Below are 15,821 nucleotides of genomic sequence, written 5' to 3' on the forward strand. Positions count from 1 at the left end.
AGTTTGCATGTTTTTTTTTTTATTACTGATGTAAGGGCACAAAAATTTCCATACAGCCCTCAAGTTGGAAGCCCCCACTTGTGTGGCTATTGTCCTGCTCGTCCACAGAGAAAGCAAAAGTAGTTTATCTGTAGACAGCAGGGCACATTGGCCACACAATCTCACCCACCTACTCTTTAAGAGTTGAAGGTTAGCTTGTTACAAAGACTGAGAAAACTTGTGCTGTGGCAGCTGCACTGGAACACCCGCACATGCACAGAAAAGCCTTCTCGATTTTTACAAGATTGGAGAGAGCTTTTCCATCTCAGGGCCTGCAAACGACATTACCCACTTGTGTGGCTGATTTGTCCTGCTGTCTGCAGAGATCACCCATTGCAGGTCAGCAAATTTGGTTTACATTGTGCTGTACACAACCAGTACACCACTTAAATCTTTTTGCCAGTCATGACAGGGAAAAATTGAAGAAAAAAAGTTCTCTAGAAAACAGCAGCCTGCCAGAGAGTGCAGGGACACGGCAGAAAAAAAACCTGACAGATTAAAGCATATTTCCTGAAGGATCCTCACAGCCAAATAAGCAGAGTACACACCTGTCCTATTTTGGCCACGGAAGAAAATTACTGAGGAAACCTCACTTGACCACTGGGTGTGTGCAGTAAGGCCCAGAAGTTTTACTTCAGAACTACGCACTTCCATCCTCTGCTCCGCTGGATGTTGACACCCAGAAGTGTGAATGAATTTCTTGTTTATCCATGGAGAATAGCAAAGATGTGAGCTCAGGTGGCAGCAGCCTGATGGACTACAGAGACCCCTCCTCTCCCTCACCTGCATGCTGGTGTTGTCGATGATCATGTTCTCGAAGGTAATGTCAGGGTAACCAGCTGCCACATCCTTGCAGCACTGGAGGAAGAGTCCATCTCCGAGCTTCCTGCATAGACATTGAATCAGCGTTTCAGAATCTCAGAGGAGCACCCTGTGTCAAAATGAGACTTGTGGGTGCCTCTTCAGGTACCCTTGAGTACTAGTTAAGTTATACATCCCCTTTTCAACATGTCTGCTTATGGCACAAAGACAGTGTTCTCAGAGGCTCTCTCCCCAGTTCATGATGTTAAAAAGGAACATAATTCAACAGCACTATGGGACCATCTTGTGTTCCTGTCTCTATCTCCCCTTTTGTCTGCATTTTTGTCTTTTTTTTCCCATATGCTTCTGTACCTACAAAGGTATCTGTTTGCTGTCCCTCTCTTTCCTTTACATTTGTCTCTTCCCCCATAGACAGATACCCAATGTTTTACCACTGAAAGCAACAAAAAGAAAATTGGTTCTTACCTGCTAATTTTCGTTCCTATAGTACCACGGATCAGTCCAGACTGCTGGGTTATGCCTCCCTTCCAGCAGATGGAGACAGAGAAAAACTTGCAAGGCACACCCTCTTAGACTGGTGTGCCACCTGCGATCCTTCAGTATAATCAATATCTTAGCAGAATGAACAAAATTTGAGAACCAATGGCTAGATCAAAAACAGCACATGGCCAAACTTTGAAACTATGTACATGTAAGGAGTACTCTTTTGGTTATCTTCGTTATACTCTGCAGAAAACAGCTATCAATGAAAAAGACAAAAAAATTGTCCGAGCGGACTCTCCAGACCAGAATACCCTCCTGAATGGGCGGGCGTCTGGACTGATCCGTGGTACTACAGGAACGAAAATTATCAAGTAAGAACCAATTTTCCTTTCCCTGTACGTACCCGGAAAAGTCCAGACTGCTGGGTTGTACCCGAGCTGCCTTACATGGGTTGGGACCTGGAGAGTCCCGCGCAAAGAATACTGCTGCCAAAACAGTCAACATCCAGGGCCTGGACATCCAAACAGTAATGCTTAGCAAAGGTGTGTAGCGACTTCCAAGTAGCCGCTCTGCAGATCTCCTGCGGCGAGACCAACTGACTCTCCGCCCAAGATGCCGCCTGAGACCTGATCGAATGAGCTCTTACACCCTTCGGCATTGCACGTCCATGACATATGTATGCCGAAACTATAGCTTCCTTTAACCATCGGGCAATAGTAGCTTTGGATGCCTTATGTGCTTTCCCAGGACCTCTCCATAGGACAAATAGATGGTCTGAAAACCTAAAACCATTAGTAACCTACAAATATTGAAGGAGAACCCGCCGGACATCCAATTTCCGCAAGTCGCGAGCCTGAGGAGACTCATGATCCAAATCCAGAAAAGCCAGCAACTCCACTGACTGATTCAAGAGAAAGGCTGACACGACCTTTGGTAGAAAGGATGGTACCGTTCTAAGAGACACCCCCCGAATCTGAAATCTGAAGAAAAGGTTCCCTACAGGACAGCACCTAAATCTCAGATATTCACCTCGCTGAGCAGATACCCATTAGGAAGACAGTCTTGAGCATTAGGTTTTTCGAAGTGGCCCGTTTGAGGGGCTCAAAAAGAAGTCCACATAACTCACGGAAAACCAGGTTCAGACTCCAAGAAGGACACACTGCTCGAACTGGAGGGTTCAAATGCTTAGCACCCCTCAGAAAATGTGCTACGTCAGGTTGGGCTGCAAGGGACGCTCCGTCAATCTTTCCCCTTAAACAGCTTAGAGCTGCAACCTGGACCCTGAGAGAACTGTACGCCAACCCTATTTTCAACCCTTCCTGTAAGAAGGCAAATATATGAACAATGGTGGCGCGTCGCGGAGAAACATCCAAACCGCTACAAGAATTGAAAACCTTCCAAACCCGAACATATGTGAACGAAGTAGATGTCTTCTGTGCCCATAAAAGGGTGGAAATGACTGAGTCTGGATAACCCTTCTTTCTTAACTGCTTCCTTTCATAAGCCAGGCCGCTAGACAAAAGCGAGCTGCCTGATAAAAAAAATACTGGACCTTGCCGAAGAAGATTCAGAAGATGACAGACAAAGCAGGCCGTCCACCGCCAAGTTGACCAGATCCGCAAACCATGGCCACCATGGCCATTTCTAGAGCTACGAGGATGATGACCTTGGGTGGGTTTCTATTCTTCTGACCTTGTCCACCAGAGGCCAGGGAAGAAAGACGTAAAGCAGAATGCCGCGGGGCCATGGAAGGACCAGAGCATCCACTCCTTTCGCCCCGTGCTCCCTTCTGCAACTGAAGAAATGAGCCGCCTTCGCGTTCAGCTGAGTCGTCATCAAATCCAGGCGAGGCACTCCCCACCGACGAGTTAAGAGCCTCATCACTTCCGCGGATAGCTCCCACTCTCCGGGGTCTAATTGCTGTCGGCTGAGAAAATCCGCCTGAATGTTGTCTACCCCGGCTATGTGTGAGGCCGCCAATTGGGCGAGATTGCTTTCCGCCCAGATCATCAGCTTGTCCACCTCCCAGGCTACCGGATGGCTTCTTGTTCCCCCTTGATGATTGATGTACGCCACCATCGTCTCTTTGTCGGACAAAATCCTTACAGACTGATGCTGCACGAGAGGGAGAAAGCTGCGCAGCGCCTGGCGTACTGCTCTTGTTTCTAAGCGATTTATGGACCACTTCGCCTCCTGACGTGTCCATTGACCTTGTGCCGACTGCGATTGGCAAACTGCCCCCCAATCGGAAAGGCTGGCATCCGTTGTCACGATTACCCACTGGGACCCCTCCAGGTCCACCCCGCGTTGTAAGTGCTCAGGGACCAACCACCAACTGAGACGGGCTCTGGCAGGGTCCATGAACGGTAAGGGTAACTGGAATTCTTCTGACTTGGGATCCCAGCGGGAAAGTAACGCTCTCTGCAAAGGCCTCATATGAGCAAAGGCCTAGGGGACTAACTCCAGAGTAGATGCCATAGAACCAAGAACCTGCAAGTAATCCCATACCTTGGGCACCGGCAGGGCCAACAGACATGAATCTGAGACGTCAGCTTGTCGATCCGATCCTGCATGAGAAAAACCTTGCCGAAAAGCCATGTCGAACCGTGTTCCCAAGAAGTCCAGCACCTGGGATGGGACTAAATGACTTTTGGAAAAATTGACAAACCATCCGAGAGAGTAAGAAACGATGCAAAACCGTATGAACTGCTATCTTGCAAAGTTCTTCCAACTTCGCTCGAATGAGCCAATCGTCCAAGTATGGATGAACCAAGATCCCTTCCCGACTGAGAGCCGCCGCCACTACCACCATCACCTTGGTGAAGATGCGGGGAGTGGTCGCCAATCCAAATGGGAGTGCTTGGAATTGATAATGCTCACCTAGGACCATAAACCGCAAGAGCCTCTGATGATGCTCGTGGATCCCTATGTGCAGATAACCCTCCGTCAGATCCAGCGAGGCCAAAAACTCTCCTATGCGGACGGCCGCAATGACTGACCGCAGAGTTTCCATCTGAAAGCGGGGCACCTGAAGCGCTCTGTTCACTTTCTTCAGGTCCAATATCGGGCGGAAGGAGCCTTCCTTCTTGGGACCCACGAAATATATTGAGTACCTGCCGGTCCTGCGTTCGGCTGGAGGAACCCGAACAATGGCTCCAAGGTCTTTCAACCAACACAGGGTTTGGTTCACCACTTGTTGCTTTGTCCAGGACCAGCAAGGAGACACCAAAAACAGGTCTCTCAGCGGGCGAGCAAAATCTAAAGTGTAGCCGTGTTCTATGATGCTTAGAACCCACTGGTCTGAAGTAATCTTGACCTATTCCTCAAAAAACAGGGAGAGACGACCTCCTATCACCGTAATGGAGGAGTGGGTTGGCGCACCTTCATTGGGAAGACTTGCTGCCGGAAGATCCCTGAGGGATCCCATTGCGGAGAGGCCTATGGCCGCGAAAGGAATGAGCCCAAGTCTGGGATCTCGCCGAAGGCTGCCGCGAAACAAAGGAAGGAATTCTGCCCTGAAGAAAATGGCGCTGCCCCCGAAACCGGGGATGAGATGGACCGAAGGTTCTAGAAATCCTAGGCTTGTCTTCCAGAAGCTTGTACACTTTATTGTCTTCTAGGGACTTAATGAGATGTTCGAGAGAGTCTCCAACAAAAACTTTCCCTTGAACGGAAGCACCCCCAACTGAGACTTGGAAGAGACATCAGTGGACAAGTTGCAGAGCCAGAGAAGCCTCCTGGCCGAAACCGCGGAGACCATTGTGCGGCAGGAAGTACGGAGGAGATCATACAAGGCATCCGCGCTATACGCCACTGCCGCTTCCACATGCTCCGCCTCCAACGGGGGAAGATCCTGAGCATGAGTAGCTGTTGCACCCATCTCAGAGTTGCCCGCTGCATTAGACTACTGCAGACTGCTGCTCTGACGCCAAGCGCAGACACCTCAAAAATCCGCTTAAGAAGGACTTCAAGTTTCCTATCTTGGAGGTCCTTAAGCACAGCTGCTCCTGCCACCGGAATTGTTGTCCGCTTGGTGATAGCCGATACGGCCGCATCCACCTTAGGAACTTTAAGAGGCTCCTGCGACTCCTCAGGTAGCGGATAGAGCTTCTCCATAGCTCTTCCGACTTGCAGACTTGCCTCCGGAGTGTCCCACTCCCAGAACATGAGCTGTAATAGCATTGGGTGGAAAGGAAAAGTCCTAGGCAGAGCCCGAAGACCTGCAGGACGGGATCCACCGTGGAAGGTTCTGAAACTTGCTGCGGAGCCAGAATCCCCAGCTCAGCAAGGACATGAGAGATCATAGGATCAAGCTCATCCCTTCGAAACAATCTTATAACCCACGGATCATCTCCCTCAACTGGGACAGATTTTTCAACTTCCTCGTCCACGTTGGAGGGGTCTTGAGATGAAAGGTCCAGCTGTTCAGCTAGTGGGGTCCCCGATGCATCCGAAATCCCTCTGACCATTCTAGTTCTAGTGGTCTCCTGCCCCTCTGCAGGTCTGGGGACCTTTGCTGGCAGAGGCTCCTGTGATTGAGAATCAACCTCTGCCTCCAGATAAGCTTTGTGCAGTAAAAGCACAACTGTGAAGAAAAAGGATGCTGTCTCCTTAAAATCCCCCCTCCCCCCCCCGCGGGGGTAAGCCCAGACCACGGGGGTAAGCAGGCACCAAGCCCTGAGGCCTCTCAGGGCTTAGATTCGGCAGAGAAAGCTGTGGCGGAAAATCCCCTCCCCCCAAGCACTGATCTGTATCGGAGTCAGGAGGTTTCAAAATGGCTGCCGTTCCCGCGCTGATCGGGAACGGGGCAGGCTGCGTCCTCCGAGCAGGCAGTTTCTTCCCCCCACTTCGGGACCGCGTTAAAGACGCCCCACTGTCGCTTCTTCTCGCCCCTGACAGGCCCTCTCCCCCAGGAAGACATCGGGAACAGAGGCCATCGCGGGAGAGCCACGCAGCCGGCTCCCGGCAGGCAGAACACCGCAATCCCCACAGCATCACCAAAAGGAGCTGTGATGAGGGTCCGGAGACCCAGGAGACCTGTGATAGCTAAGTGCTTGGGGGGTTTTTTTGCAAACGACAGCCAGAGGAATGAAATGTCCCTGGGTTTAATTTTTTTTTTTTTCAATCTTGGTCTCACCAGAGGAATGAACCTTCTCTGGGCTTCAGGGGGAGGGACTGGCCCACCAGTAAATCCCTCTACTCACCAGTCTGAAATAAAAGCTCTGGGAAATTAGGCTCTCAGGGTCCCCAACCCCAGCCTTGCCTGCCAAGGGGGATAGCTCCAACCCCTTGGGAGGACTTGTACTCCTTGCTTCTTTTTTTTTTTTTTTTTTTAAACTGATTGATCTAGACAGAGGTAGAATTAAAAATTACAGGTGCCTTCCTCACTGGAGACTAACTTTTCTCTCTTAAAGGATCAGGACTGCAGGTTCTGCCACCATCTGCTGGAGACAGAAAAATACCGAAGGATCGCAGGTGGCACACCAGTCTAATAGGGGGCGCCTTGCAAGTTTTTCTCTGTCTCCATCTGCTGGAAGGGAGGCATAACCCAGCAGTCTGGACTGATCCTGGTACGTACAGGGAACTATGAATACTGACCTCAGAGGGATGCAAACTGTAAAAGAGGGATACTGACAGGCAAAGAAAGACAGTCTCCGCAGAATAAAACAAGCTAAGTACTTTGGCCAGTTTATCAAGATCTGCTTGGTGACTATAAACTCTTGTAAACTGCCAGAGCAGCAAGGAGAAAACAACTTAATACCCAACAGATCCTGTCCATCATCGGACAGGAGCTGAGACACTCACTCAAGGTCAAAGGGGGAACACCTGAAAAGAAGAAAATGCAGACATCGCAAGACAGTGCTGGTCAAGATGTGACAGGAACACCCCCCCCTGGGAAAAAAAGGGGGGGGGGGGCAGCGACCTGCAATGCAGAGACACCATCATCCGTCCACTGCATGATTATGCATGAACCTTATGCAAAAGCATCAGCTGGCTAGTATAGGAAGGGGCAAACAGGGGGGGGGGAGACAAAAAAGAAAAAGAGCTGACTACATGAAGGAGGCTGATGTCGCAAAGCTAATCCCTACCACCCCCCCACCCCCTTGTGGCAAAGGAGGAGGAGGACCGGGAGTATCCGGGAGACTGGCAAGAGGGAAGCCCTGCCTGGGTACCTGGGAGCCTACAAAAAAGTCCAGAATGGCCAGGAGCGGAGTGACGCCCTTCAGCCAGCTAGTAGCAAACACCAGGAAGCAAGCCTTCCCCTTGAGTCAGTCCCTGAGAGCTCCAGCCAGAGACTGCTTTTTAGTTACACAGAGGGGAATTTCCTGAAGTTGGGTGGGTTAGCTCCCGGTATCTGATGCAGGCTAAGGTTTCTAGCATGTTTAAAACCTCTAACAGTGCAGATCTTTCTTTAGTATAAACTGATGCTCAGTAAGGTAAGGATGTTAGAGATATGTACTGTTTATTTTCTTCTAAATGCTAATCCTACAAAGTCCAACAAACAAAAGTCTAGTTCCGTGGATAAAACACGCTGTCTTTTCCTGAACTATTAGGACTGTGTAGATATAAGAAGTAACAGCCCCGACAGGTGGGGGAGGGAGACAAGAGATGCATAGTAGCAGACAGGCTCCCCAGTCCCTCCATCTCCGTTCCCCATCCCTCCATCTCCCTTCTTCTGTATGTCTGTCATTGTACCTCCTTTCCTTTCCCTAACTTGCCAAACAGGAGGCTGCCTTTGTGAATGACTGCAATTCTCTTTTGCCCACCGTACATGATGTTGGCTTTGTGCACAGCTGTAATCTTCTTGCGGCCCTTCTCCCGTGCCAGCCTGAAGGCGTACTCTGCAATGCGGAGTGACTTTACCCGGGTGATGATCTTAAGGCTCTCCACCACCCCCGTGACGCTCTGCAGGTGGAAATGAGATTTTTAAAATCTACTGAAATGGAAGAAAGCAAATAGAAAGACTTAAGAGGCAGGGGAATGATGGCTGGGCTTGGAAGGGGCCTGTGTAGGCTGTAGCAAAGGGAACCACTAAAGACAGAAGGATCGAGTAAGGAACGTTAGCACTTGCCTCATGCTCCAGGCTGCTGTATTCCCCCTCTGTATTCTCACGCACAATTAAGATGTCAATTTCCTTATGACGCGTTGGGACACCTGGAAGGCTCTGGCAGTGGATCACGTTAGCATAGAGATCCAAGTTTGTCCTGCAGGGGTGGAGGAGAGAATTCCAGGTTCTAATGATCATATTTTTCTGTTTGTTCTCCCTCACCCTCTCTTGCACATTACCCTGTATCTACAGATACTGCCCAAGGGGGGAGGGGGTCCACCCTCTGCACCCACAGTCACTCACCGCAGGACATTGTTCCAGGATTTATAAGCTGGAGGCAAGTTGTGGTTTGTCTCAATGTTCCCTGCAAGACCGGAAAAAAATAAATAAACTGCTCAGCTCGAATAATACAAGAGATGATACCAAAACGCGGGGAAGGAGAGAGACCCACGTAGAAAGGAAGACTAATGGGCTGGTGGACTGAGCGAAAATGAGCGTATGGCCCTCTGCTCTCCAGCGAGACTTCAGAATTTCCAGCCTGGTTGCAGGCATAGGGTGAAGGCGAGTCTGATCTGCAGCGGCAGTACAAATATGTTGTTGCTGCCTCCCTTTCAGAAGCTCATCCCATTCTATGAGCATAGTGCAGTTTCTCAGCCTGCCCCTCAGGAGTCCTGTGACCGCAGCACATACCTTTAAGTGCCACTCGGTTTCTGCGGATGGCAGTAATAGCATTCCGTATGTCCTCCTCATTCCGGGCAGAGGAGTTGACATTCACCACCTCGAAATCCACTGGCACACAGGCATGTCTGTAGGGTATTGACAGAAATGGAAGAGAAAGAGTTAGCCAAGCAGAGGTAAGCCCATCTCAGTCAGTATAATGAGCTAAGCACTTCAAGTCAAGCTTGCTCCTCTATGGGTAACTGCAGAGGGGTCTCTTTATCTCTCTGTCGGACGTTAGCGAGCAACTGTTCCTCACTTTATTACCCAATTGTAACTGGGAACAGAAAGAGAAATTACTACGAACCTGATAATTTCTTTTTCTTTAATGAAGATAGGTGGATCCACGACCAGTGGGTTATGTACTTCTACCAGCAGATGGAGATGGAGCAAAGCTGATGTCACGATATATATATCCCTGCACTGACATCAGCCCGCCAGTATTCTTTGCAAAAGCCAACTGTGGACAAACTAACAAAAACTTGATTATTAATAGACCACCACTCCAGCACTCAGCCAACAGGAAACCACTGAGCTCAGACAAGGAGTGTAATAACACTAGTCTAGAGACTGATTTGCCACTTACCAGTAACTCCTGGAACACACAGCCATGCAGGAGGACAATAGCACCACTATCCAGCAGCCAAGGGCGGGAAGGTGGATCCACCTATCTTCATTAAAGAAAATGAAATTATCAGGTAAGTAGTAATTTCTCCTTTCTTAGCATTCAGATAGGTGGATCCACGACCAGTGGGATGTACCAAAGCTACTTCCAAACAGGACGGGAAGATGCCTATGGTCCGATCAATACCGCACATGCCAAGGCTGCATCCTCTGGCCTGCACATCTAGGCGGTAATATCTGGAAAAGGTATGTAAGGAGGACCACATCAAAGCTCGGCAAATCTTGACGGGAGACAGCAATCTAATCTCTGCCCATGACACTGCCTGAGCCCTAGTTGAATGAGCCCTAACCTGACTAGCAACGGCTGCTCAGCATCCACATACGTGGACATGACTACCTCCTTAATCCAGCAGGCTTTTGCAGCCCACGACGCCAGCTTACCCTGTTTACTCCCACCATGGAGTATAAACGGTCCGTCTTCCTGAGAGGCTCAGAAACCTCTAAATACCTCAAGATATGCCTCTTGAAAATCAAAGACTGTAACAGGCAATATTCATCCATATCTCTCTCATCACCTCCAGAACCCACTGATCTGATCTTGACACACCTCCGATAAAAAAAAGAGAATAGTGACACCCCCCCCCCCCTAATCTCTTGTTCCCGGGGATGGGTTGGCACACCACTACCTGAGCCTGTGCTCCTTTTGGGTTGCCTGGGACTAAAGGAATGAGACCTACCCAAAGGCTGAGTCCTCTGAGAAGCTGCTCTTCTATAGTGTCAAAAGCATCTGAAACCCCTAGAACGACATCTCGGGCCGAAGGAACACAGAGTCTGCTTCTTATCGTCTGACAACCAAGGAACCTGGGCCTCATCCCACATATTGGCCATTTTTTCCAGCTCACTCCCAAAAAAGAGTGATCCTTTAAAGAGCAATTTTGTAAGATCAGACTTCCAAATTGTATCGGTCGACCAATTCATGAGCCATAGCTGACGCCTGGCCACTATTACCGAAGGCACCCCTCCGGCCGAAGTGTGGACCAGGTCGCAGCCTGCATCCGCCAAAAAGACGGCTGCCGGTTCCTTCATTGCCCTGGAATTCACACCAGATTCATCGACGCTGAGAGAGAAGTAAAGAAGAGCAAGGCATCAGATAGCAAAAAGAAACTATCTGCAAATTGTCATCACTTCAAAGGCCTGTTTAAGGATGGCCTCAGTTCTCCTATCTGGTAGATCCTTCAATGCCGCTCCTCCTTCTAAAGGGATAGTTGTCCGCTTGGTGACGGCACACACAAGCGGAACCACTTTTGGAAAGCGCAATTGCTCTCTCGCAGCCGGATCCAGGGTGCACAGCCCTAACAAGGTTCATCCCCTTTAAAATTAGCTTCTGGGGCATCCCATTCAAGATCAATCAATTTTTGAATAGCCTCCCTATCAATAAATTTTTGAATAGCCTCCGTAATAGGGAAGAAACAGGAGGCTTTACACAAAAAAAACCCAAAATGGGATCTTTCTTTGGCCCAGACATGGAAACAGCCCCCAATACCCTTAGCATCTTTAATGTCTGGGAAATCAGAGCCAGTAACTCATCTCTATGAAAGACAGGAAACAAAGACTAGGATTAAATGGTCAGTTTTCACAGTGGAAAAAGGTAAACAGTGGAGTGCCTCAGGGATCTGTACTTGGACTGGTGCTTTTCAATATATTTTAAATGATCTGGAAAGGGGTAATGATGAGTGAGATGATCAAATTTGCGGATGACACAATTATGCAGAGTAGTTAAATCTCAAGCGGATAGTGATAATTTACACTGGTAAACAAATTTCTGGGAACATTTTGTTTCCCCCACAATCTTCGGTGAAACAAGTAGATTTTAACAAGTTGAACACAAATATACACTTATTATGTCTGTATCACGTACCATTTGCCAGAAAAGTGTGATATATGTTAAACATTGTTACGTCTGTAGCGGCATAAGCTATAATGGCATTGTTGGCACCAGAAAACAAAACTAAAAATGTTTTGCCACAGAATTTCTGTGTAATCATTGTCCGACGCTTCACGGATGAGAGTCCAACAATAGTCACCCAGCATGGAGGGGTTCCACTTGCCTTGATACCGTTTCTCCATTTTGACAATGTTTTGATGAAACCTTTCATCACGTTAGTCACTCACAGCGCCAAGGTTGGCTGGGAAGAAGTCCAACTGGGAATGAAGAAAATGTATCTTCAATGACATGTTGCACTTCATCAATTTGAATGCCTGAAGCAGATTTTCAACCTGTTCGACATAGTCTGCTGCCTCATAATTGCCTAGAAAGTGACAAGTGACATTCTTGAAGGCTGTCCACGCAACACGTTCTGTACCTTGCAGAAGACCATCAAAGTGGCTGTCCTTCATCACAGCTCGGATTTGTGGGCCAACGAAAACACTTTCTTTTATCTTGGCATCACTTATGGGCTGGGGCTTGCCCAAGCAAGTTCTGACATGATCAGACAGAGTTTCTTGGTGTATTTTTTAAAAAGTTAGTCTCTGTTACATTTACATTGCTTATGGCCGTCAAAAATATGACATGAATTTTAAAAATCATAAAACCTACTGTCCAGCAAGAAAATATATGTATGCGAGATTATGCTTTAAAATTTCACAATTATTGTAACACAAAATTGGCTGTTTCTCAAAAACCTTACATGATGTACAAATTTCGAAGTAATATCTGTGATCAGCATCAAAAAATCTATTTGGAACACCAAAAAGCCTGAAGGAAACAAAAACTTTGTTTACCAGTGTTACAGGAGGACCCTGTGAGACTGGAAGAATAGCATCCAAATGGCAGATGAAATTTTACATGGACAAGTACAAAGTGATGCTTGCAGGGAAAAATAACCCATGCTGTAGTTATACAATGTTAGGTTAAATCTTAGGAGTTACCACCCAGGAATAAGATCTAAGCGTCATAGTGGATAACACATTGAAAGCATCAGCTCAGTATGTGCTCTGGAGATCAAAAAAGCAACAGAATGCTAGGAATTATTAAGAAGGGAATGGCAAATAAAACGATAGATCTTATAATGCCTCTGTATCACTTCATGGTGAGACCACATCTTCAATACTGTGTGTAATTCTGGTCGCCGCATCTCAAAAAAAGAGATATTTGCACCAGAGAAAGAGCAGAGAAGGGCGACCAAAATGATAAGTTGCATGGAACGACTGCCCTATGAGGTAAGGCTAAGGAAGTTAGGGCTGTTCAGTTTGGTGGGTGCACCAAAACAGCTGTACCATGAACTTTGCCTCTGAGGCACCCCAAGGCTGCCACCTGCACCCGGAGGGAATTAAAAGATAACCCTTTGCCTAAACCTTTCTGCAACAATGCCAAGATCTGTGCCACCGAGGCCTGATGAGGGAGACCCCCTTGCTCGCGACACAAGGACTCGAAGACCTTCCACACAAGGTCCTCAAAGTGCTGCACTTCTGGATGGAGACCCTATGTTCAGTCATTGTGGCAGTCTGCAGTGGGGAACTCTTGGCTTCCCTGGATCTCACGGAAGCGTACCTGCATATCCCCATCCACGAGAATCACCAACGATTGCTGCGCTTCATGATCCTCGTGGCACATTTCCAGTTCTGTGCCCTCCCGCTTGGTTTCGCCACAGCTCCTCGCACATTCACCAAAGTAATGGAGACAGCTCTCAGGAGGGAGGATGTGCTAGTCCGAGTGAAGTCAATAGCCCTCTGCGAGTCATCGGTCGCCAGGGTCGTGCGTCTCCTGGAACCCCTCAGCTGGGTCGTCAATCAGGACAAGAGTCACTTTTTTCAACTCAGGTACTGGACTTCTTAGGGGCCAGGTTCGACACACGAGTGGGAAAGGTGTTCCTTCAGGAGGAACGGAGCAGCAAGTTGATGCAACAAGTTCGCCACCTATTGACGGATCCTCTCCCCAAGGTCTGAGACTGCTTGCAGATCCTCGGTTCCATGGCGTCCATCCTGGACTTGGTCCCGTGGATGTTTGCTCATATGAGGTCGGGTCGTGCGTCTCCTGGAACCCCCTCGGCTGGGTCATCAATCAGGACAAGAGTCACTTTCTTCCGACTCAGGTACTGGACTTCTTAGAGGCCAGCTTCGACACAAGAGTGGGAAAGGTGTTCCTTCAGGAGGAACGGAGCAGCAAGTTGAAGCAACAAGTTAGTCGCCTATTGTCTGATCCTCTCCCCAAGGTTTGGGACTGCTTGCAGGTCCTCTGTTCCATGGCGTCCACCCTGGAGTTGGTCCCGTGGATGTTTGCTCATATGAGGCCGTTGCAGAGAGTGTTACTTTCCCACTGGGATCTGATGTTGCTCCTCAGCTGGATAGGCTGGCATCCATGGTCACTATAACCATTGCAGAGCCTCGAGGTCCACTCTGTGATTTAGGTGATCCAGGATAAGCCACCACCCAAGACTGGACCTGGCGGACTGTTAAGTGTTAAGAGAACCTGAAATTCTTCAGACATCAGCTGCTCCAAAATCCTCGCCAAAGAGGAATTTGCCCTTGAAAGGAAGAGCGCTCAACTGAACCTTAGAAGAAATGTCTGCTGACGAGTTGCGTAACCACAACAGCCTCCTTGCTGCCACGGTGGACATCATCATCTTGGAGGAAGTACATAGAAGATCGTATAAGGCATCAGCCCCATATGCCACAGTCGCCTCCAAGCGTTCCACCTGTGCTGATTCCTGAGGTGGAAGGTCTTGGGTGTTCAGCAAGTGCTGGACCCAGCGGAGACCCGCTTGGAGCATGAAGCTACTGCAGATGACTGCCTGGATGCCAAGTGCTGAAACTTCAAATATCCGCTTCAGATGGACCTCAAGTTTCCTATCCTGGAGATTCTTCAGGGCCACCACTCCAGCTACGGGGATTGAGGTCCACTTTGTCACAGCCGACAAAGAGGCATCCACCTTAGGGAACTTCAAAAGCTCTAAAGTTTCTTTGGGCAAAGGATACAGCTTGTCCATAGCCCGGCATACTCGCAGGCCTGATTCAGGGACATCCCACTCCTGGACCATCAACTGCTGTACCATGGGATGAAACGGAAACATCTTTGATGGCCCGCCAGGACCGGATCCACTGAGCCCTGGGTAGGCACCACTTGAGATAACGCCACACCGAGCTCCGATAACATATGTGGGATTAGAGGATCCAACTCTTCCCTATGGAACAAACGAACGTTCAGGTTGGTTTTTTGTTTTTTTTACAACTAAGTCCATGCCAGCAGAAACCAGCTACCGGACCAAGGTACTCATCTGAGGGAGAGAGGGATCTGAAGATATCACTTCAGGAAACTCAACTGAGGAATGAACCATAAGGTATTACCATAGGAGAGTGGGGCAATAAACTTCTTTCTTCTTTTCTCCTTCTATAAAACATTTTAACACAATTCCCGGTAGGGAGATGCACGTCCACCATCTTGCTGGAGACTGAGAATACTGGTGGGTTGATGTCAGTGCAGGAGATATATATACTGTGACGTCAGCTTTGCGCCATCTCCATCTGCTGGTAGAAATGCATAACTCACTAGTTGTAGATCCACCTATCCGAATGCTAAGAAATTGTGATTGCAAATTTGAGGTACTGCCTGACTCCTGGATTACTCTGCTAAAATATGAATCCCTCTCACGAGGCTTCTTCCCCCCTCCCCCGGGTACCTGAACACTTCTTTGACGTGTAGCATCAGCTCAGGACCAATGCCATCACCAGGGATCATGGTAACAGTATGACGACCGCCATACTTAGCAGGAGGAGGCTGTGATGAGACAAAGACAGAAATGAAGAAATGACTTATCTGATAATTTTGTTTTTCTTAGTGTAGACATGGACCAATGGTATAGTGTGCTCCTGATAGCAGTTTGAGAGATGGTAAGCCTAACATGAAGACTTTGGCTCACTCAGCTTGAATGGCTTCTGGGAGACATCTGGAATGAATTCAGACCTATTCAGATATGATGGAGGTTCATGAGGTCACAACGAACATATGGACCAGGCCATGGTCTCACAGAATACTGTCTCGACTTGAGGGGCCCAGTGTAACTGGAGATCCCCATGAGATTAAGAGTCTGAT

General features: G+C 48.5%; 1 protein-coding gene across 2 annotated transcripts in view; it reads right to left on the bottom strand.

The window, feature by feature from the left end:
• IDH3G (isocitrate dehydrogenase (NAD(+)) 3 gamma) overlaps positions 1–15,821 on the bottom strand; it is a 72,171-nt gene that overhangs the window by 37,316 nt on the left and 19,034 nt on the right. For both annotated transcript variants that reach the window (XM_029609446.1, XM_029609436.1), the window contains exons 4-9: positions 15,409–15,506; positions 9,083–9,198; positions 8,696–8,756; positions 8,417–8,549; positions 8,117–8,250; positions 823–925 (exon numbers count right to left, since the gene is read on the bottom strand). In XM_029609446.1, the coding sequence (XP_029465306.1) occupies positions 823–925; positions 8,117–8,250; positions 8,417–8,549; positions 8,696–8,756; positions 9,083–9,198; positions 15,409–15,506 (645 nt within the window). The remainder of the gene's footprint in view (positions 1–822; positions 926–8,116; positions 8,251–8,416; positions 8,550–8,695; positions 8,757–9,082; positions 9,199–15,408; positions 15,507–15,821) is intronic.

Source organism: Rhinatrema bivittatum, chromosome 1 (assembly GCF_901001135.1).
Source record: "Rhinatrema bivittatum chromosome 1, aRhiBiv1.1, whole genome shotgun sequence".
NCBI lineage: Eukaryota > Metazoa > Chordata > Amphibia > Gymnophiona > Rhinatrematidae > Rhinatrema > Rhinatrema bivittatum.